Source organism: Platichthys flesus, chromosome 7 (genome assembly GCF_949316205.1).
Source record: "Platichthys flesus chromosome 7, fPlaFle2.1, whole genome shotgun sequence".
Taxonomy (NCBI): Eukaryota; Metazoa; Chordata; class Actinopteri; order Pleuronectiformes; family Pleuronectidae; genus Platichthys; species Platichthys flesus.
Window position 1 is genome coordinate 12,046,502 of NC_084951.1, and position 24,114 is coordinate 12,070,615.

General features: G+C 41.2%; 2 protein-coding genes and 1 pseudogene across 3 annotated transcripts; 2 read left to right on the plus strand and 1 right to left on the minus strand.

The window, feature by feature from the left end:
* Positions 1–1,336: 1,336 nt before the first annotated feature.
* On the plus strand, positions 1,337–19,054 carry LOC133957125 (carbohydrate sulfotransferase 15-like). 2 transcript variants are annotated; one of them, XM_062392566.1, is made up of 8 exons: positions 1,337–1,528; positions 10,838–11,428; positions 12,524–12,863; positions 13,016–13,159; positions 13,801–13,957; positions 14,176–14,332; positions 15,801–15,948; positions 16,106–19,054. In XM_062392566.1, exons 2-8 carry the CDS (start codon positions 10,970–10,972, stop codon positions 16,294–16,296), a joined length of 1,596 nt encoding a protein of 531 aa, XP_062248550.1. In that variant the 5' UTR covers positions 1,337–1,528; positions 10,838–10,969; the 3' UTR covers positions 16,297–19,054. The 2 variants fall into 2 exon arrangements, with proteins under 2 accessions (XP_062248550.1, XP_062248551.1); XM_062392567.1 differs by lacking the exons at positions 15,801–15,948; positions 16,106–19,054 and adding an exon at positions 14,419–15,766.
* A 113-nt stretch (positions 19,055–19,167) lies between these two features.
* On the minus strand, positions 19,168–19,558 carry LOC133957051 (tumor protein p63-regulated gene 1-like protein; annotated as a pseudogene).
* Positions 19,559–20,499: 941 nt separating this feature from the next.
* LOC133956853 (complement C1q-like protein 2) lies at positions 20,500–23,172 on the plus strand. Its single transcript, XM_062392197.1, has 5 exons — positions 20,500–21,824; positions 21,938–22,009; positions 22,225–22,308; positions 22,402–22,530; positions 22,637–23,172. The coding sequence occupies exons 1-5, from the start codon at positions 21,584–21,586 to the stop codon at positions 22,918–22,920; spliced, it is 810 nt and encodes a 269-aa protein (XP_062248181.1). The 5' UTR covers positions 20,500–21,583; the 3' UTR covers positions 22,921–23,172.
* The last annotated feature ends 942 nt before the right edge of the window (positions 23,173–24,114 follow it).

Genomic DNA, 24,114 nt, shown 5'->3' on the forward strand with positions numbered 1-24,114 from the left:
AAATGATATTATGGTTATTAATTCAAAGCTCGAGTGAAACTTATTTAAAGAGTTGTCTCTCTCTATGAAAATGAAACCACTGTGATGCAACCAAATCTCATAAAATGGATCATTTGGAGTCAATGGAGTGAATGTATGTTGCTGATTTCTTGGCAGCTTCATGAGCTCAGTGGGGAATTGTGCTTCAGACTTTGGTCTTAAAAGAGTTTTCTAACAATAAATCAACCAAAAAACTCAAACTTGAAATTGCTAACTTGTAATAATACTTGTATATAGTGAACAAAGAATGTTGAATTGCTTTGAAACTTTAAAAAAATGTTTCCACTTGGGACTGAAACATGAAACTCTAAGTTCTGACCAGAGTTCAGGCCATAAAGGCAAAAACAGGGTCTTCTAAGCATTTCTTCAGGTGCTTTGTGTCCATGTTAAGTCATACATGTTTAATAAAGTTACATATTAGGACTTTGAACCTAGTGTAAACTCTATATGAGGGGTCAGTAGAACAGTCCATATACATGTTGAATACACCGTTACTCTGGTGAGCAGTGACACTGAAATTCTTTGTACTTAGAACTCAAAATGTTAAGTTTTTAATGACTATGAAAGATAAATGACCAGATCAACAATAATTAGTTGGTTAAACTTTTACTCAAATTAAAGGTTGAAGTTGTCTTAAAATTTTTAGGTTTAAAAAAATCTGTTATTTGGAATTTGTAACTCAGTGTGCCCACAACGAACAACGGTCATAACACAAAACAAGAAAAGAAACAAAACACACAACCCCCAAGCCATAAAAACATATGTGGAGGTTAAATCCTGAATAAATCCAGAATAAAGTAAAAACTAGTGCAAATAGAATAAGATGTCCGGTGCTTAAAACTACACTAAAACACAAACTACAATAAAATCCAGTGGTGCTTATTACTTTGTAAAGGGCAGATGTAGGATTGAGGAGCCATTTAGTGATTTGAATGGTTCTGCAGTAAGTGCTGTTGAGGAAACATCTTAGTGTTGATGTGTCTAGAGATCTTCTCTTATTCCTTTACTCGCCTCTTGAACTCAATGTGGTATGTTTCCATCAAGAGGATGACATGTAATAATCTGGGGTATAGATCAGAGTTGACAGAAGTAACATGCGTCTATTGGAAGGATTTTAAAGCAACATTCATGATAAACCTGATCAAAAGGCCAAGAGCATTTGGTGGCTGTGTTGTAAACCAGATTTATTAATACTGTTGGTGTTTCCTGCTCCACGCGCGCACCTCCCCTCCCCTCCATCCCCTCGCTCCCCTCTGTGAGCGGGGGAGGCTGCGGCTCAGTCAGATGGCGACTCCGGAAAGTCACACATGTCGTCGACACAGCTCCAGCCGGTGTTCGGTCAGAAGGAGCGGTGTTCGCGCTGAGGATACTTTCACTGTCACCGGTGGGTTAACTCGTTCCACGCAGCGGACAATGGGCATGCTGGTGTGACCTCCTCCGGCTCCACAGCTCAGGAGACACTCGTGGAACGAGACGACGCAGCTCCAGCGTGAGTAGATCTGTTTTCATGTAGGTGTTAAGTATAAACGAATACTTTGGCTCGGTGTTATTCAGCTGGACGTGCGTTATTATACAAAAGTGCGTTGTCCTCATATAGTGTTTTGTTATTAATTCACCTGTGTGGAGGTGGGGGGGCTGAGGGAGAGTCCCTTCACCTCTAAACAGAATATATCCAGTGTGAGCAGAGTTTATATAGTGAAGGAGTTAACCTTAACTGGACTATTACATTAGAAAGATAAATACATAAACAATATAAAAATAAGTAAACTATGATGAAGTCCCCCAAAGCAGACACCAGTAAAGTAATAAACAAGTAAACAATAAAAAACACAAACGATTATAAGAATATGTATAGAGTAGCTAAACTTTAACCAATCTAGTGGATTATAAAGTTAAACTATAAAATGCATTAGATTAAATAAAAAAACAAAACAATACTATAAACATATTTATTAATGGTAATAATAAGCTATAAATTCCCTCTGAGCACATGTGTGTTTACGTCCTTGCATTGCTGAACAGTAACATCCTCCTGGGTGAATCTTCTGAACAGCTGCAGAGTGTCTCAGTGTCATGTCTCTGGGGGGTAGAGAGACTCCACCAGAGACTGAACCACAGATGCAAGTCAGTGAAGATAAACTGCTGTAAACATTTGTACACACGCTCTCATATAGTCTTATCTCGTAATTATTATTCTGTTTATTGTAACATTAACAAACCAGAGAGTTCCCCGTCAACATCTGACCATGGATGTGAGACTTTTCCACCAGGGCTTATAATTCCCTCCTTTATCCCTAAATGGCTTCTCTTCATGCACAGCCCAGCCCCCCGCCCTTGCAAACAAGCCATGAAGTGATTTGTGTGTTCTTTCTCCAGCTCGGTGCAGAGGATCGGTTTGAAGACAGGGCTGAGATCTGTGGATGTGCGAGGCGTTTGTTGTGCACCCGCTGTGTCCGTTTGACATTTCAGTCCATTTTTCCTTCCCCTGCTTTTCCCATTCTGGTCCAATAACTGGGCTGCAGCTCCGCTCACAGTGCAGAGCGGAGGTCCTGACAGGTGGCCAGCTGACCTTTAGACAAATCTGCCTCTTGTGGAGCTGCTAAATAGTTTTCTATTGCTAATGAGAGGCAGTTTGTAAGTAGTAGCACCCTCTCTCACCCTCGGCGCACACCCAGGACAATCCCTCTGTCAGGCTGATTGCACCCAGCCCTGCACTGGTGGGCAGCAGGGTTTTAGGTTCCCCTCACGACTTTGTAGAAACAAATGTCTGGAGCTGCTGAGATGTGCTTCTTTTGGCGCGGGCTGCTTTTCGAGAAGCGGTTAGGTAATGCTAAAGGTATGAGAGGGGAGAGCGAGAGAGCTGTACCATATCAGATTGTTTAGACTGGACTCTGGGGTTCCACCACAAATGGAAGAAAAAGGATTCTGTAACACAGAGCTCTAGGAATGTGGGAGTATTGCACGATACTTAAGTGTTTTCAAGGGTTGGTAATCTTTAAACCTGCGATGACATTAAGCCTCAGAAAATGCAAGATGAGCTCCGCGTTATTTCCCAGCTTGAAATCGGTTTTAGCGAAGAGGGCTCAATGTCTTCAAACTTTTATCTGTGTCTTTTACTCTCAGGTTGTTGTGCTCGATGCTGTTGAGTAATTCTGGATGATGCTTTGCAGCGGAATTTGACCCGGTTTGCTTTTTTATTTTCTACCCAATGATGTTTGGTTTGAATTCTGTAGTTTAAAGTAAATGTTTACCCTTCTATGTCCATGAATACTCAGGCCATGTTTACTAATTACTGGAGAAAATAAGGTTTATCTAAAGTTACAAAAGTTTATTTTCCGATCACTTTAACAGTTTCTCTCTGAGGCCAAATAAATAATCGCCTTTTCATGAATAAATTCAATTCAAAGTGTTGATTGCTAGGTTCTTCCATTTTCTTCTTATCAAATCAGTTGTCTTCACAAGCATTCACGTTCACCTGATAGACACTCCGGGCTAGCACATGCAAATGTACTTTTAAATATGAATTTGCATTGAAATCTTGAGATAATTTCAAACCAGCTGTGAGAAGCATCATCATCCCAACCATCTGCCGTCAGATGCCAAAGAGAATTAGAACCATCCATTGCTCATTGCAATATGTCTGTGATGCCTTTTCATAAGTGCATGCACATAATTCCTCTTTTAGCAATAACTAGTGCTTTGTTGCACAGTAATTAGAGGAAGTCTATGGTGCCTCTCGTTGTGTTCCAGATGAATTGGGTATCAGTGCGAATGAGCCACATTAGCCCAGTAATGGCGCCCATCATTTTGGTTTGTGGAAGCAAAGAAACGATGCTATCTCCATGTGAATTTATGAGGATTTCCTTTCTATATGAGTTTTAATCTTGATTTGACCACAATCATATGGGAATGGGAGTTTCATACCGAGCAGACTGGCTGCTAAAGATGAAAAATAACACTTTAATTAGCTGCATATGTGCTGCTTTACCATGACGTACATCCAAGATGAATATTTTCTCCAACGTAGGCACAGAAGTCGCAACTGAATCATGAGGTATTTTTATCATGTTCCTGACACATAGTAATTACAGTCCAATTAAAGGTTTAACATTCAGAGTAATGTTTCTTTACAAGTAAGAACTTATTACTTTTACCGCTTACAGCCTTTAGATGAGCTGAAAGCGTTAACATGATTTGGCTCAAAGAAAGAGAAATCCTTCGAGTACGTCAAGCTGCTACTTGTTGTGGAGAAACCTTTTGTGTGCCAAACCAGATCCTCAGTCACAGGCCTCCACCAATGATTCTAAACGGTTGCAGTTATCCGGCGCTGACAGTTTCTATCAGTGAATGATTTTGCATCAACATAATCAGTCAGAGGCATCATGGACACGACTGATACAGATACACGTGTCGGGTTCAAGGAAAACATTGATTCTTCATTCATTTGACTGATTAACTGGAAGAATGTGATCAGGCAGAGGAGGAACTGCGAGTCATTGTCCTTTCGAATTTTGGGAGCTGATGTCGATACAGATCCACATTTCTGATAGTGATGTATAAGCAGACATTAAATACCTCTATGTAATATATATATAATTTTAATAGTATCAATGATTCCTAAGATTTCATTATCAACCCCATATGGCAAACAATGTAATTAAGGTATGATATTTTACAGTTTTACCATCACATTAATTACCAGTACATTAATTGAAAACACAAAGACAACCAATTATATCAAACTTGAATTAAGTATGTAGATATAAATGCACATCTTTTCTGCATTGTTTAATCTGTAAAATAAAAGAAACATAATCACAGCTACCAATTTGTCCGTGAAAAGGCATATATCAGTCGATATTATCAGTGTAGAGAAATGTTCATGTTTCTAATTTCAGCTGTTTTTTTGTGACTATAAATAAATATCGTTAACACCACCAATAAAAAGCAGTGTCCAAATCTCATCCCAAGCAATAGAAACAAATGGAATCACCTTTTAAATGACAGAGGCAGCACTGCACTCCCCGGCTGACTTCAGATCCCCCTCCTTTCTTCACACCCACACATTTCTTATCCCTCCCACTCATTAAACACAAGGACAAAGGTTTCAGATGTTTTCCACTTCTCATTAATGTCACATTGGTTTTAAAGAGCTGCTAATGCAAACAACCCGTTGCTATAAAAAAAAAACATATTCAAGCAAAAATATACACTGACATGCATTTACGAATGTACGATTTAACCGAGGAGCACGTCTGGGCTCCAGATGTGCAGTTGGAGTGCAGTGACCTGTGACAGACACCACTGTTAAACAAGAGGTTTAATATTTCTGGTGCTTTTCTTAGCACAGATCTGTTATGTTTAGACTGTACCATGACTTCAACAGCCTGCTTATTTTACAGATTAGGGAGTCAGACTCTGGTGAAGGCGATCGCTCGCTGCGCTGACATTGAATTAACCCGCTGTGGGAAAGGAAAGGGAGGACTAGTCCAGCCTGATGAGACGGTTGAAATCTGTTTCCTCAGATATTCTATTTGTGTTCTCAAGGAGTTCTCCCATTTCCTGCCAAGATTTCATCCCTTATCTGTCCAAGAAAAGAGCCAGAGAAAGAGGGAAAACATAACTAAGAGTATCTTTTTTTTGTTTTCTGTCCTTCAAATAAGGTTGGATTCCTCCACATGAAGAGAGTTTTATTATTTCTGTAGTCTGGCGTCCCATCAATCTTTGTTTGACTCGCCAGTCAACAGGGAAGCTGTCTTATTTCCTTTTGTGACACTGGTTTCCCTGGTGCCTCCCACTCCCCCCTGCATTCCGTCAAGTCTTGGTCACAGAGTGTACTATACACAGTCATAATGTGTTTACACAGTTATAAACATGAAGACATGATTAAAACATGTTTCAGGAGAGCGAGAATGTGTGTGCATACTGAGCACTGGCTCTTAGAACAGATTTTGTGGTCATGGTGAATCCTCTCATTGTGTCACATTTGTTTCAAGCTCTATTTCATGATGTCATGATGTTGATTCTTTACAGGGCAGCATGTGCATCTGCATATGGCTTGTGGCATTTTTAATGTGAAGTGCTCTGCAGGGAGCCTGATTTTCATTTCTCTGTTTAGTTGGTGTCTTTGCAGCAGAGGCTGATTGGCTTCATCTTGTCACAAAGGGTAGAAAGTGGGGGATGAATGAGAGGATGCGGGTCAGGGGGGGCAGTGAGTCTGGCTTTGATAGCACGTAGTACATCAAGTGTGCAGTAATGTGTATGTGTGTAATGTTTTACCTACACAATCAAGCAGATGCTTAAAAGTCTTGTCTTCAATCTAATTAAATAATAAATATGTCTCAGTGGAAGCAGATAAAAGGACCAAGACACTGGCCTGTAGTTTTACAGAAGCAATTGTTTATATTCATCACCAGAGCGAAAGGTTGAATTTCCAAATTCAACACACAGCTGTGGGATCTGTGCAGCTGTGGTCTAATTAAAATCAAATAATGAGCTGTGTGGTTTGTTTCTATAACAGCCACAAGCTGCTGATATGATGGACCTTTAGTCACAGCTCAACATGTTGTTATTATAGTAAACAACGTAATTCACTACAGCATCTGTGAGGTTCAGTGGCCTCTGGACAGGCGGTGAAGACTTCGGTCAACATCTCAAACAAAACAAAACTTATTTAAAATTGCAAATTCTGCAAATTACAGTTTTATTTGAGACATCATAATGAAAGCTGCCTAGAAGTGGTGCCCTGTGGCAGAGGGAAGAACATTAAGCCACAATTAATTCTATCCATATACACATAGCTGTGGTCATTTTAGCAATTTTGATACAGACTGAAATATTTCAACATTTACTGGTTTGATTACCTTGAAATTCTGTACATATGTTTTAGTCTTCCACAGGATAAACCCCACTGACTTTTGTGATCATTGGATTTTACTTTTAGGGCCAATTGACATCAGTGTTTCAGAGTGAAACGTATCAACTGCCAGATGGATTATCATGATATTAAACAGATACTAAACGTCCTCATTCATTTCTCATGTATTTGCTGAGCTCTCGACTTTTCCACTAACACAACCAACAAGTAAACAGTTCTCAACAATGACCCCATGAAGCAGCACAAAAGTTAGTACAAATGTTCGTAGTTCCCAGATGATGAATCCTAATGACTCATGCACAACCTTTTGCTCCCTGTTCGGATCAACGAAGGGTTGTGTCGAAAAAACGTGGTTTGACCTGACAGCAAAAAGAGAGGAGAGGGATTTACAAGTCTATAAATTTGTTCTAAGAGCTTAACCTTATGGCTGATATTAGAAGAACTGCAGTTGTCGAATTAAAATGGTTTTCCTCATTGAGCCTTTATTTCATCGAAATCTGCACTTTAGTTTATGCAATATCTCACGCATAGTTGATATTGAGCTGCAGATGGAACAAGAGGGATACGCCGTGTCAAAAATGGAGAAAAAAAAATCCCCTGGGACCAAAGATATGCTCTTCAGACTATTGACCATTCATTTCTGACCTCTCTTTTTAACAAATGGTACGTCTCAGAATGACAGAGAAAGGTCATGGACTCCCTGAAAATATTAGAAGTAATACCCTTGGGTGTTTGGATTTCCAAAGCAACAGAAAATTGAGCCAGACAGTTTTGTAATATCTTGATATGGTCCAAGGTTTGGGATAGAATGTGTGTCCAGCGTCACTGCAGAACATCAAAAATGGAAGCCTGTAGTTTTTTGTATGACATGGACAAACTAAAGCGAATCACAGATTGTATCTTTTTCTTTTTCCATCTTATATGTATGTAATGTCACAAAAAGTGTTGAGTGTTGAATTCTCTTTTTTGCCAATTCCAGGCACAAGATCTGTGTTTCTAAACTATTCTCTTCAGTACAGAGAGGTCAGTCCAACAGCTGGTGTCTTTGAGAAAATAGAGTAAACAGCATGAAGATGATACAGATGTTTTGTGTACAGTAGCTGCATAGGAGAAAGAAAAAAAAACTAACATATACACAGTAGTAGAGTATATATTTAGACATAAACTGTATGTCTTATATTAACTGAGGTCTGCCAATGCATTAAAATCATCAGTAATATCCCATTCAGGCTGTGATACCACATCAGTCGACAACAAATGCATCTAATGCGATGGTAATCAGAAGTTTTTATTTTGAGTCAACAGGATTTTCACCTCGTCAAACCTACCTGCTGTTCACTTCCCACCATGGTTAGATTCTGCAGCCTTTAGAGGTTAGAAGCTCTTTTCTGGTCGTTCTCACACTGTTTTCTCATCTCTGCTGCTTTTCTTTATTCACTCCACGCTTTACCCTTGACTCTCACTGTCCTCTTTATATTCGTCACATTTCCAAATCTCTCTCTTCTCCTGCGCGCTTGAAATTTTGATCTAACTAGACGTTAAGCTATAATGGGAATATTAGATAGTTTCGGAGAACAGAGAATACAACTATTACCTGGATGGAAGAGACAAAAAAGCAACCACGTGAATACAATTTGTGACACGATAGAAAGGGCTTTAATCTTTATTAAAAATAAATCATCCAAACAACATCAAAACATGGAGAAATTAACAGCAGGTAGGAGTTGGTATCAGCAGCATCAACTAGAGCTTTTACTACACTATTGTAATTAGACAGTTGTGTCATTATATTTTATTAACTGAAGCCCCATTACAGGGTCAGAAACACGTTCTTTGCCCAATACAGGCTCACAGATATACTCATTCCTGATTAATCTACAAAGCTCAGCTGTCCCGTTTAGAAACCTGAGAGGGTGTGAGTGCTTTCTTTTGGACTTTTCAAGCCATATGTTCACACATTCATTGTTTTGTCCGTACTCATGGAGACTCTGCTTGAATAACCTGCATTTTCATGACATTGTTGCAGTGGTGAGACAGTGATGAAGGTGGGGAGCATTGGTTGAGCATTCCATGACATGATCTTGAAGGGACATTGAAGTGATTTATTACTGCACAGCCACGAGGGACTCAATCACAAGAGGCTAAAAAAAATCAAAGCAGCAGAGGCTGTTCTGGATTTTATTCTTTAGTCTGTGTCAAACAAAACAAATATTTATCCTACTCCTAATGCAACCTCATCAGACTCTTCCTCAACGAAAACAAATTTTGTCCGACCAAAAATGTGAAGGTCTGGGCCACTCACGCCGCCACGCCCCCCTGCCCTGGAGCGGACTGTTGACAGTGCACCTCAATCCCTTTGCTCAGGGTGGGGGAGTGGCAGCGTTTTGAGGGACAGCTGGCCGGTCAGGGGTGAATTGGGCGCCACATAGTGTCTAAACTGAGAAGTACAATACAGTGGGCCATTACATTACAATTCATTTAGCTGACTGATTTACAATCAGTGCATTCAAGGGTACCCGAGGGTACAAACCCAGAACAACAAGAATCAAGAAAGAACAATTTCTTAAAAAATAGAGCAAAACTACAAAGAGCTATAAGTAAGTGCCGTTAAAGTGCTACTAAATTGTTAGTTTAAAATTAATAACATTATAATTTTGTTTAATTTTGTTTAATTTTTTTAATTTTTATTTTTTTGAGGCGGGCCAATTTGAAATGTATGGCGGGCCCCAGATGGCCCGTGAGCCGCAGTTTGGACACCCCTTATCTAGCGGTAGTGACACCGTGTTGATTTAACGATGAAACTTCAACAAAATAAATTAAGTGAATCGGTTCATTCTTTTTCTCACTTCAAATGCATGTCATTCAAAACAGATGGTGAACACAGAAGACGATTTGACAACACGTTTAGTTCACAACAATAAATTTGTTCACAAAAACAGCTACAGCAGTAACTTCAAAGATCGATGAATGATTCTCGTTTTCTAACAGTGATCACGTATAATTGGGAGACCCGGTTGAGTGACTTTCAGTGTCCTCAGTGATATGAATGAGTTTATCTTTGCACTCTGAAGTTGCATCTCAGTCAAGTACAGTAAGTGTGAACATTTTGCACATAATGTTTTTGTAACAAGCCCCCTGTTGCAGTGTCAGAATAAAAAATCACTCCAAAAATAGAGAACGCTGCATGAAGTTTGCTGGAACTGGTGCCGGATTTCATTTCCTGGTCCGGTGGGATGGTTGCATTTTAACAACTCGGCAGCCAAAGAAAATTTAAATACACCTCTGGCTGAGGAAATATATCAAAATGATTTTACACTTTGATATCTGCAATTTTTCCGGCAGGGTACGCTCAAAATAACAACACTAGTTTCTTATTATTCATGTGGCGGGGAGAGAAAACACAGTGCTCGCACTTGCCACACTTGGTGTCCACCTGCATCAATACCTCATACTGGTTCCCAGTGTGAAAAACCCTGATCTTGAAAATAATAATTTCAGGTTGAGAAAATAGAGCTCTCAGCAGGCCCGTAGCTCACAGTGAATTATTGCGTATTTTTAGTTTTGAATTACAGAGCAACTATTATTCTGACCTTGAACGTCTCTCAGTAGAGTCTTGACGTGTGCTATATAGCCCTCATCGTAAAGCAGGGGTTCTCCCTCCAGCAGACCACACACACTCTGCAGCTGACCTCAGACATTTTAGACGTAGCTCAAGCTATAGAAGGGAGTATGGTCATAAATTCACACACTGATGCTGCAGAGAGGAGTAAAGCTTCCTTAAATACCCCACTATTAAACATATTCACACCACTTTTTTTTAGGAATTATGGGATATGACATATGAAAGAAACACTGCCGCATTTTTGGTGAAACTGAGAAGGAACAGTGCAACGTGTTTTAACAACTGCTTGTGATTTACAGGAGGCGTCGACAAAGACTGGACAGTAAGACATGAAGACCTGCAGATTAAAAACTGTGATGGACGGACCCACAGCCTCCTGCAGGTGAAGCTTCAACTTTCAAATTCCCTGGCTCCTGCTCTTCGATGTCATTATGTCACAATCAGACTGCAAATATGGGAGTGACCCCCACACGGAGCAGAGTTGGATGCTCCTCAGCTCGCCTACGCATCAGAAATATGGGAGAACGCCCGTCAGGACTTTTTTGGACTTCAGGCACACAAACCAGCCTGAAAATCCGGACGTCAAGTTGACTCCCCTGCTGTCGCGGAGCGTCTCCAAAGTCCGACTGCTCAGTTTCCTCCTGTGCCTGGCACTGACCTTTCTCGTCATGGCCTCCTATATCCTGCCCTGGGAAAAGACGGGACTTCTGTTCACCCCCTCACCCTTTCAGCTCGGACCTGTGCTCGTCCCGACCGGCACATCAGAAAAAGATTTGTCTGAAAAAACATTAATAGACATGAAATTGCTGGTGAAGATCATCAGCTTCAAATTGGAATACTCACCCAGGAAGGTGCCTGACATAAAGGACGTCATTGAAACTGAGGCTCCTGTAAGTGTGTGGAAAAACGCTCTGACACATTTAGAACAACCATGATAAAGGCCTTTATATTATAGTGCCAGACTCCAATGATACCATGTTTTCTCCAATGGAAAAACGTAATAAGTGACCACTGTGATTGCTTTATTTTTGGTGGACAAATGTGAGTTGTAGGAGACAAACAACAAACACTTTCCCATCAGCCCTGCAGCAAATGACTGTTTTGTGAAAATCATAATCACCAGTGTTTTTTTAGTTTGTCCAAAGTGCTGCTTACACTCCGTGTTCTAAGAACCAGGGTCTTTAAGTAAGGTTGTGTGCTACGTGCTATTCTCCTGCATTTAGCGCATGTTCTCATCATAATGATCCTCATTGTCCTTAATCATTTTGCAGTGTTTGTTGAGAGGACATCAGCGATTGCGCCTGCATCACAATTGTAGAGGTAGAAACACAAGTGAGTCGGTAGGTTGACTTCCAATTAGTGTTTTTTGTGTGTGTGCTGCACAAAATGTCAGTTCCCTCATCGTATCGGATTTTATTCCGTCACGATCCATGAACGATTGCCTTGGAAATCAGTGGAAATGATGAAAAACACCCTCGCAATGTTAAGGAAAGTAAACAAAAAGTCCTGGACCCACCCCACCTGTTCACAAAGGTTTTTAGCAATCCGTTTAATAGTTTTGCTTAATCTAGCTGACAAATAAACAACTAAATAAACAAATACCTTACACACCCAACCTGGTTTCCGATTGTTCAAGCCGGGTTTGGACAAAAAAATTAAATGAGGTTCGGTCACGGTGGCTGGGCTATATAATTGATTTGCTAGGGAAAGCACCGGGCTCGGGTTGGGTTTGGAAACAAAACTAAGAAATGCCTCTACGTGAAATCCATGCTCCGTTAAGTTTGTCGGGGAGGGTTGGACGTGTTGGGACGGAAAATTGCACATCGAGATGCATTTTCTAGTTTGAGTAGGAGCAAGTCTCACGGGATTGACAAATTAAACATATATCTTTCTGCATTTCATCATTTATCAAAGCCCTGATGTATGCCCCTGGTATGTTGTCTTTGCCCTTTGATGCTAATTTAGTTGTTTTTTTGTCTCTGCAGTTGTTCTCTGTAGTTCCTCGCCATTTCCTGCCGAGCATCAAGAGCCCGTGCTGGTACGAGGAGTTCTCAGGCGACCTTGGCACTGATCCCTACCGGAGGAACCTCTTCACGCTGCGCTCGAAGGGCTTCAAGACTGTGTGCGAGCAACTGAAGATCGACTTCCACCGACACTTGTACCACCGGGACGGCGAAGTGTTTCGTCTGCGCTGCTTGCCGTACTTCTACATCATCGGCCAACCCAAGTGTGGCACGACCGACTTGTTTCAGAGACTGCGGCTGCATCCGGAGGTCAGGTTCAACACCATTAAGGAGCCGCACTGGTGGACCAGGAAACGCTTCGGTAAGTCATCGGGACGCGGCTGAGACTTTATCATGAGGCCAGCTGATGACTCAAACATCTTCTTGTCTTTTAGAAACAGAGAAAAGACAAACAAATAAAGTCGAATTCTTCAATTTCAAAGTGTATGAATGATGTTGCACCTCTGTGTGCAGGTTATATCCATTCCAAAGATGGCTTCTTGGAAAGTTTTCCTGTACAGGACTACCTGGATCTGTTTGACTTGGCAGCTGTTAACATCCAAGCAGGAATCAATGGAAATCTATCTGGAGACCGCAGCGCGCTCCGGCTAATAACAGGTGAACACATGTCAAAGTGTTTGTGTGTGTGTCTATGTGTGTGTGTGTGTGTGTGTGTGTGTGTGTGTGTGTGTGTGTGTGTGTGTGTGTGTGTGTGTGAGAGAGAGAGAGAGTTTTTACTTTTCAACATCCATTCGGCTTTAGATGGAAGAATCTCTTACCTTTGTAGTTTTCATTTACTCTTTTCTTTCCGAGTACTTTTGAACCGCAAGGAAAGTTGGATTGAGACGATGATTAAAAACACAGGTCTCCTTTGTCTCCTGTTCTTTTAATGTCGCTCATTTTGTCTCTGACCTCAGACGCACTGCTGTGTGTCCTGTGTTGAGAAGCCAGAGGGAAATACCATTCACATTATTCTGGACATTCTGTCGTACAATTGTAAAAGTACACAGAAACCCATGAACCTTGGATATGAAGAAATAACATTGATGGCTTGTTGAATTGATCTTTTGAAGATAGATCTTTGATATTAGCTTGGTTAGTGAAATTACTGATGTGGTATCTTTGATCTTTGTTTTGTCAACAGAAAGATTTTTGCGTAACTCCTGAAATTCTGCTAGACTTTGCAACGTTATGTCTGAATGTCTGCTCCGCCTGGCTGCATTTTATAGGAAGTGACAGGACTTTCAATGTCTGGACAGGTGAAGCCAGTGCATCCACTATGTGGGACAACCAAGCCTGGAGCAACCTCCACGGAGGCGGGGAGGATGCCGAGCCTCCGTTCCTGGCCCAGGACTTCATCCACGCCATCCAGCCCGGTGCAAAAATCATTGTCATGCTCAGAGATCCAGTGGAGAGGTAGTGCAGAGAAATCCATCTTCACATCTGCCTTTGTAGATACAGATGTGATGTGTCTGTGATGAAACTATTTTCCGTTGCTTCCTCAAGTGCTTTTCCAGTAATTTATCATTTTTTCAGAACTTATTTGTTTTAAATCAGAGCTCATATTGTTCATCCAGCAAAATGTCACTTTTTAGTTCCAACTGGCCTCCACCTCTGTTGCACTGTGTTCCCAGGCTTTATTCTGACTACCTGTACTTTACGGTGGGCAACAAGTCGGCAGACGACTTCCATCTGAAGGTCGTGGAGTCCGTGCAGTTGTTTCACTCTTGCCTGTCTGAGAGGACAATGCGTTACTGCGCCTACGACACCAGCCTCTCTAACGCCATGCCGGTAAGCTGACATGACGTTTTCTCTGTTAGCTGGCTGATTATCAGTTTATCTACTAAATCGTCCGTCTGTCTCTCTGTATGTTGAAGGCACATCCTGGGAACCATTCATCTAATAAGCTTCACACTTGGCAAGTCTATTGTAGATTTCTTTAGGAAGTGCAGTGTGGAGTTTGTTGCGATTCAGACTCGAGATAATCAAGATATTAAGAAAACATTTAAATAAAGGTGACATTTTGATGGTTTGATAATTTTTATTTCACCATATCGGTCTGACACAGACATTCACGGCTGATCTCCATCATGGCAACAGCATTCATAGTAATAAAGCTAATTCAGTTTCATTTCATGAAAAACAGTGACCTCATGCAGATACACCAGATTGGTTGAATGTTTTTTGACATCACTCTGAAACATAAACTGTTTATAAAAAGTCCTGCACATAGACAATACAAAATTGACAGTATATTGTTGAACTGTTTGAGGAGGACTCACTAATAACAAGGAATAATTTAAAGTATCTCATGGAGAATCAACACAGGCCAAGATAAACAACTGAACGGACACTGCACCACTTTGATAATAATAATTATATTAAATTATACCAAACAACAAACACCTTATTTCCAAATCAACCATTTCTACCTGTTCTGCAAGTGTTCATAAAGTGATGCAACTGCATTAATGTAATTTCCACTCAGCACAGGAAAAATATCACCAGCTCTCTTCCCGGAGTCACTTCAGACCCTTTGGTTTATTTCCTATCAGACAGCGAGTGCTCCCTCAGCAACTCACTGAGTTATGAGCTCTGTCTGCTGGTCACCTCTAATCACCACATGCAGGTGACAACACAGTTATCCTGGGAGATTTACTACAGTGGAAGCTGCAATCGCCTAAGCCTGAAACCACTGGAATCAAAAAGAAAACATTATCAATCTCAAATCTTGCAAAAAAACATTCAGAAAAACAGGCTGAGATTCTTTGTTGATGAGTCTTTTCAGTTATGCACGGGATGAAGAGGGAGGGTTTGAGTATTTGTTAAAGCTGGTGTCACTGGAGAAGTTTCAGCAGGAGGTGTTGTGCTGTGGCGCCTCCTCGTGGATTTATAGTGTATGTGCAACTGTGTCTTTTACTCTTCTGGGTTTAAGTACAATCAAATCATCTGTGCACATTAAAGCAATTTGCCAAAGGTTTCAGTTTATTTGTGAATCTTTATTAAACCTGTAGAATCTGTGGAATAAAGACAAGATAATCCTATATTGAGAAAAAAGCGGAATACAAATAAAATGTAATAAAATATAACCATTGAAGAACAATTAGACACGAAACACAAAGACACAAAAATACAGTTATGCAGCACATCTGCCTGTATAAAACATATTTTCCACCACCTGTACATCTGCTCTTGACTTTGACAAACTGATTTCAAGACCTAATGGAAAGATGCTGGCTTCTCTTTATCCTTCCCCAAGGTGAGGCTGAATTTGGGGATGTACGTCGTCTTCTTACTGGACTGGCTGACAGTTTTCGATCGGGAGCAGATTCTGGTTCTTCGACTGGAACACTACGCAGCCAATATCAAAGTGACAATCAGGAACGTTTTTGACTTCCTGAGTGTAGGTGCGTAACTAAAAAGCTCATCTGACTTGCTCACTGTGTGTTGATTTAATTTGTACATGCACTGTGTCATCCTGGCTTCTTGATTGGTTGTTTCTTCCTCAACCTTTCACCTCTGTTACCTTTTCAAGTCGTCAGACATCTGCTTGTGTCCCCGCAGATCCTCTGTCTGAGCAGGTGGAGGCAGCAGTGACCAAACGGCCCATGTCCAACACTCGGCGGGCGGCGGACAGGAACCTGGGTCCGATGCTTCCTGTCACCAGGATCCTCCTCAGGGAATTTCACCAGCCCTTCAACCATAAACTCGCCAGTGTGCTGTACAACAAGGCCTTTCACTGGAGTAACACCTGAAGGGGTGGACGTGGAATAACTCCTGATGGACGTGTATGAGAATGAGGATCATTTTTTATGACCGCAGGACGGAGGTGTGCTTGTGCAGCCTGGTGTGCAAGCACGAGTCAATGAGAGCAAATACAGGCAGCGTCACTTTGAACACAAGAACGATGATGAGCACAGCAGAAAATATTTACCAGAATAAACAAACTCACAGACGCCTGCTATTGAGTTAAAAAGAGTTAATGCTGGTCTCTCTGAGATTTAACACCACGCCTGCAGATGGACCCACACCATATCTCGCACATGAGATGCACACAAGTCATGCATTGTCACACATTGTAGAAGTGGCGGTGGCACTTGAAGCTCTGCAGGTCATCTTACCCCGTGCTGTCGTTGGCGCTTACACACGTGTGTCATGTAAAGATCTGATGAGACAACCTTTTATTCTTTAAGATGAGGAATATGAAAGAGAAGAATTACATGAGTTGGAGAACTGTTTTTAAATAGGGATGTTTTGCTGCGCAGGGACCTTTATCGCCTCCTAGAGGTCCGCAGCAGGAAGAGGTGGTGAGAGGGGTCAGAGTTTGTTTCTTTGAGATCGTGCATCGTGGTTGTAGTGATTCCACTGATGACAGGAGGGTATCAGTAAACTTGGATGATTTATTGAATATGTTCTGCTGCTATTTGTGGGTTTTATAGGAGGTCCTGGTGAGTATTGATGTCCCATTCAAGCGTATTGCTAGTATTGGTGCTGAGGAATGGACAAGCCTGTGATCATGGTTTCTCCAGTGATGTGTATTCGGGGTTGTGGGCATGCTGGCCTCTGGAATCTATAATTACGTCTTTCGTTTTATGACCTTGTTTGCTATTTGGATAGGGAACATTGAGTGGTTTGTGTAGAGGCACAAGAGTCAGGGTGAGAGTACACAAGTTAGGGTGACGCCTGTGTTGTGTGTCAGAGACTCTATTAGCATGTGTAGGGATCAACGTTCATGTCCATCTGTTTATTGAAGGGATTAACACATGGGCGTAGGCGTCAGGTGTCGTAGTGCGTGATCAACAAGTGCAAGAAGCTATAGCAGCAGCGGAGTAAGCACACTGTGTAGGGAAGTGTGTGGGTCTTTGTGATATTTATTTGCTTTTGAAAGAATGATGATAATAATACAATTAGGTGGATTTGTGTTTTAATTTGAAGTTTTTAATTGTACTTAGTCTTATCCATCACCGGATGATGGATGCTAATTTTATTTATTTTTATTCCTTCTCTCTTGTTTCCACACACATTCTCTCATTCACACTTATATCAGACTTAGTGCTGTGTCACCAGTTACTTCTCATGAAGTTCATATTGGGACTACTCAGATCAGTTCCATCATCCAAATCATTACGTTTTTCCTCAACGTATGTAAAGAATTAAAATTTTTAATTATTAAGTATTAGTTACCTTAAGTCTTCAATCAATCTCCAAAACGCTATCCTGAGGAGCAAATAGGAAACTTAGTAATATCCACACATTCCGACCTCTTACAACATTATATTTAACCACCAAACTTCTCCTAGCCTTTATTTGTAACAGAATTCTTAAGGTCTTGCCGTTTTTTAATTTGTGCCCGATTCAATGGGGTGTCTGGCTAGTGAAGCTCCTGACTCATCATTGCAGGCCGCCTCTTCCTCAAGTATCACGCCCCAATTCCAAATTAGGTTGCACGGATGCAAACTATTGCTTGAGTCGTCTGTCTTTCCTCCAATCTGATTTAGTTTTAAGGGTTCATGCACGTTTTAGCTTGTTTCTGTTGCGCCAAGACAGGGTCCCAGACCTCTCATATATTTAGACTTTTTTTCTGTTACAACTTTCACAACCTTTGTTCCTTCCCTTGATTTCACATTGCTTTGGTGTACACTTTCATTGCTTCCCAAAAACACAGGACTTATTATTTTACCTCCATTCTCCTCTCCGCACACTCACAATCTATATCAATGTCTATATAACTAAGCAGAATTTGTTTTAACAGGTTTCTGCTTACCTTTTGGTTTGGCGCCCTGTGAGTATGTGGAGAATCGATCAGAGCGGCCTCGACCTTTGGGTCTCCGATCTGTCTGGTCAAAACTTGCTTCGGGGTCACCAAATATGAGAAGAGCTGGTCTCGGTTTGGTTCAACAAGTATTTAGAAGCAATGACAAGGTATGAAAAGGTACAGCAAAGCAATGGGCACCCAACGCACAGCCCCTGCCCTCCAGCAGCAGAGGGCAATCAAGAGTCATCCAGAACGGACGGCGGTTGAAATACTTATATCAGTAGGTAGAACTTGATTGGTCAATAACGAGGGGGAGTCGCCCTGGTTTAGACTTGGTTATTCCTTGATGGTGCACGGACGTGGTCCCAGCCTCTTGGCACTGGAATCAGGAAATTATGAGGAGCCGCTCCCAGTTCGCCCCTCCTCTGACAGTTGCTGGGCATATCTTCACATCCTGACAGTTTGATTTTGTGTTTCACAAACAAGCCTTGACTCAGCTGAGGCCTTCTGGGTCGGTGTTGTTGTTCATTGGAGTAAGGAATATTGTGTTCCTCCTTTATCGGCTGTATGTTCTGTGTGTGTAAACATGTGAATTTTCCAGACAAAACAAACGCCTTTCCTATCTGCCCTCCAGAACCTGGGGCAGCTGCTTGAATTCTTTCTAAGGCGTAGGTCACAGTTTATTATAAGGAAAGTGCATTCATGTATGTGTGATGATGAATAAAGCTAAGGGAATAAAGCTTATAAAGCTAATAAAAGTAATTGTGTGAAGGCCATATATTCAGCCCAACTGCCCCTGCTCCCAGCCCTGTCCAACACACTGAAAATGGAACCGAACTCTAAACACACTGTTTAGAGTTCGGTTCCATTTTCATCTCCACAGACAAACACACAAAGACAAACACAGATTATAATCTCAACAACCTCTAGAAGCATTAGGTGTCTCATATGTACATCTCTTAAATACGTGCGCCTCTGGGAGCCCATGGAGCAAGTCACCCTGAACAAGAAGTAATCCTTCACCTTCGCCTGCACTGTGGGGTTGTGCACGATGTAAGGTGTCAGTGTCTGCAGCAGGGGGCAACAGGCCACTGGCTCCGTGTCCCAGGCTCCGGTCGGCCTCTGGTAGCGTGAAGGCGACCTCCAGCCCCTCCTTGGTCTCCGTGGGCAGGAGAATGGCAGCGCTGGGACTCTCCTGCTCCATCGAGTCGTTGAGCTGCAGCATGGATGCAGACTCGCCCATTGCACACTAATGTTCTGATTTTGAGGGCTACGAGGAAGTGGAGCCTCTTGCTTCACTTCCCCTCTTTAATTTCCTTCCTCTTAAAGAGACATCACGTCTTCAAACCCAGAAATATGGCGTCTGTTGGTGGATGAAGGCAGTTTTCACGATTATCTGAGCCATGATTATTAGATCATCTCCAATCAGCCGTTAGTTTGCTGATGAGCATCCTATTAAATAATTTTCCTATTGTTACTTGCCTATTTGTTTGCATTGGCTCTAATGTACTGTCAGTTTGAATTATGATGCTAATGCACACTTTATACACAGCCTTTGTGCACAATAGATATTTTTTCAACCATTCAAACCTCTACTGAGAGTTTGCTTGTAATCTCAATTCCAGCATCTGGTAGACAACATCCTTTAAGACCCTGCTCATTTCCCATGAGGTGATAGAAATTGCCTAAAGTATTAAACCGAAGGAGAGTCTTTTATTCAAACCTTAAAGCCCTGACGGCCTAAAGAGCAAATTGTATTAAAGGTCCAGTGTGTACGATCTAAGTGAAAGGGATCTATTGTCAGAAAGTTAATATAAAATTATCCTAGTGATGTTTTCACTAGTGTGTTTTATCTAAATGGTACATATATGGTATATATATATATATATATATATATACTATATATCTATATAGCGGGTCCTCTCTATAGAGGACACCATGTTTTTTTACAGTAGCCCAGACTGGACATACTAGAGGGTGAGGTAAGGGGTGTTCAACTGCAACATTCAACTTCACCAATAGATGTCACTAAATTCTACACTGAACTTTAAGAGTTTACGATATTTTGAAATAGACCAAAGCTGTGATTATTAAAGAGATTTGAGCTTTACTCCAAGCTATAAGACTTTTCTTTGCTGAAGCAGATTAATGCTGGTTTTAATATCATATTCATGACCAAATATATAAAAAGAAAACATTTTGATTTTTGCGTTGAACATGGCTCATAACGCCAACCAGTTTCTTTAAACCCTCTTGGACCTTGCAGCTTCAATGCTTTCGTAGAGTCCACCATTTGGGACGTTTCTACCACATGACATTCATGTGTTTTTTATAAAGTTAACATGTGATTAAATGGGGCTCCAAGGTTCTTTGTCGCACAAAGTAAAATGCTGTTTTAGGTGTTGGTACCGACAATTCATGTAAATTGAATCAAATCATCGGTGGTCTCCGTCTTCATTGGCTTCATATATGATTTTTTTTTTTTTTATAACAGTGGTTAGGTTTGAGGTAACAAGCCAATAGGAGTCCCCCTGTTTTTTTTTCTGGTTCATTTAAACATTGTAATAGATTACTTTTTGCAAAAGTTGTGTGAGATATCGGGAGATCAGACCTGTGTCTTGACGTGGTCACGACAGGGTTTGGGTAACCGGTGGGGGGGCAGTGGCTGAGGGGTAGAGTGGTCGTCCTTTGTCCAGAACGTTGGCGGTTCAATCCACAGTCTTCCGCATCTGCAAGCCGAAGTGTCCTTGGGCAGCAGCAGTGTCCTTGGGCAGCAGCAGTTACGAGTAAATTATACTGCAGCAGTTCCGAGTACTCGTAACCTCCACTAGATTTGTTTCCAGCATTGCTTTGTTTCCTTTCAAAAACCAGACTTTATCCCACTGATCAATTTATTGAGGAAGCGGAAAAAGAAAAATGTTCTTTATGACACCCAGACCATTGTTTTCTCCTAGGGTTGGTTTATCTCAGCCATCAACGACCCCTAGATTTAGATATGACCTTATGACGTTAATGTTTAATCCGGTGGAGAGGGAAATTCAGTCTGTCAATATCGACAGACTTAACAGCATAACAAGGAATGACTCCAGCCTGTCTGTGGAGGTATCATACACAGGTAAATTATTACCATTTATGTGGTGTGTTTATAAGTCAGAAGAATAATCTTAACTATCACCTTCACTTGTTCCTGAGTGACTCCTGGCAATGATTGATAAGGATACGACATTACTTAAGGATGGGGTTAGTACAGATGCTACAAAGCTGAACTGGACACTGCCAGTCTGAGGATGGAGGTGACATTGTTTTTTCCCCTGCTGCTGCTGATCTGCTCTCACTCCACAGCTCAGCCTCAACCAGAGTCTGACAATGACTTAACTCCTGTTGGAGATAACCAGACGAGGCAACCTGCAAACGTTTCTCTGACCACATCCACTTGCCCACAGGACATCCATGCCGTGCTGAGAGAAATGAGCGGCTTGTTGGGTGAGCAGAGGGTGGAGCTGAGGCACCTACAGCGAGAGAATGATGGTCAGTGGATCGGGAGGCAATGAGAGGAGTGATAGAGGAGATTTTACACTAACTTGTAAAGGAAGATATTTTACATCATTTGCAGGACAGTACTCTCATAATGTTTTTTTTAGCACAAGTAGCAAAGCTGAGGGAGCTGGAGAAATTGCAGAGGGAGCTGGGGAAATTGAGCCAACAGGTCAAAGGTAAATGCATGTATATAATTATAATAAAGCATGTTATTCAGTTTCTCGGTTGGACAGTATGGTGTTAAAAAGTTCAAGAATTTTAATTCAACATGTTTGAAGTTTGTATTTGCCAAAGAACGTTGGGAGAAAAGAAAGTTATGATTAAATACTATGTGAAATATTTTGTTTTTGTTTAAGTCTCATTGCCGGTTTATTAATGAATTACATTCCAGAACAGGCAGGAGAACTGACGGCCATTAAAGCAGGGACAAACGTGACTGAAAACCAGGTAGAGGCTCTGAGGAGAGACACGGAAGGTTTGTGAATTTAGAAACTTGTTCTAATAGCCACCACATTTCTTCTGCATAACATCAGCTGCACTCTAAAATTATCACTTGTCTGTTTTTCAGTCAAACGCGTGGCATTCACCGCCGCTCTGGCTTCAGATAGAACAACCATCGGACCATTTAATACAGACACTAATCTGGTCTTCAGACAAGTCATTACAAATATTGGAAATGCCTACAACCCGAACACAGGTACTCAAATTCACAAACGTTCACATTTATTTTCATTCTTGGAAATGTTGACCCGTTACAACAGACAATTCTCTTTTTACTAATGCTGATAAAAAAATGTCCACAGGTTCTTTCACTGCACCGGTGAAAGGAGCCTACCACTTTGAGCTCCATATAGCTGCACATGGAGATCCTTCATATCCTTCATCTGCTTGGTTGGTCAGAAATAGACATGTTATTTGTATGGCATATGAGCATCAGCCATCCCATTTTGGGAGTTCTGCTAATGGCGTCACGCTGCTGTTAGAGGTCGGAGATGTTTTGTTTTTGCGTCTGCAGACTAACTCAAGGGTATTTGACAATGAACATAACCATAGCACCTTCAGTGGTCATCTGCTTTTCACCATGTGAGGGGAAAAGTCCTGTTTCTTCAGCTGTATGTTACTGTATTATTACAAAATATAATTCGAAACAATAATAACTAAATCTTATAATTCAAGATAACCAATTTGATAAAAGTATATATATAGCAGTGATAATTGGGGACATTTCTTTAACATGTGATCAATTAAGTTTTAAAATCTAAATGTTGTAATTATGAACTGAAACTAGACTTGTGAACTGAAACTAGACTTGATAGCCTGATATCAATGTCAATGATTAATAAACAGACCACCTATCTTTTTGATCGATTCGTTGTCTTCTTTGTTTACCGCTTGACTTGCAGTTCATGAATACACAGTGGAACCCTCATGTAAAAAGCACACAGGTTTTATTGCGTATCAATTTCATGTATGAATTCTTCATAGCATTGGAAAGATTACATTTGGTATACATCGCTATTCTACAGAGTTATCATCAGTCATATCTTTTCAATGAAATTTATCTAAAGTACATCTTCAATAATTTGCACTAAAAGAACTGAAATTTCAGAATTGTTCAATTTTATTCCTCAATCCTTTATTGTTTTTCATTATGTCTTCTCCCACAAGTCTTTACTTCCGTTTTTCAGAGCCGCCCGCCCAGACGTCTGTAAGGCCGTTAGAGAACTTTTGATAAGGATAAGACATTACTTAAGGATGGGGTTAGTACAGATGCTACAAAGCTGAACTGGACACTCTGCCGGTCTGAGGATGGAGGTGACAATGTTTTTTCCACTGTTGCTGCTGATCTGCTCTCACTCAACAGCTCAGGCTCAACGAGAGTCTGACAATGAAATTACTCCTCTTGGAGATAACCAGACAAGGCAACCTGCAAACGTCGCTCTGCCCCAACCCACCTGCCCACAGGACATTGCTGTGCACATTTAAACATCGAACGCCATTTCCCCACATAATCCTTTAAAAATCAATCGAGAATCAAAAGAGTCTACTGCAACTGTCATTTCCTCAAGTAACATTTAGTGTTTGTGCTGTAGGTGATTCTGCACCTACAGCACAAACACGATCAGTAAATGAGTCGCCAATGATTGGTGGGGTTGGGGTGGGGGTGGGGGGGTGGGTACCTGGAGACATTAGTGCACATGCCCATTATGTTCCTGGTGAAACAGCAACACCCTGTGTTGAAACTGCACTACTTGTAGTAGCAGACTTTAGAGACTTACTA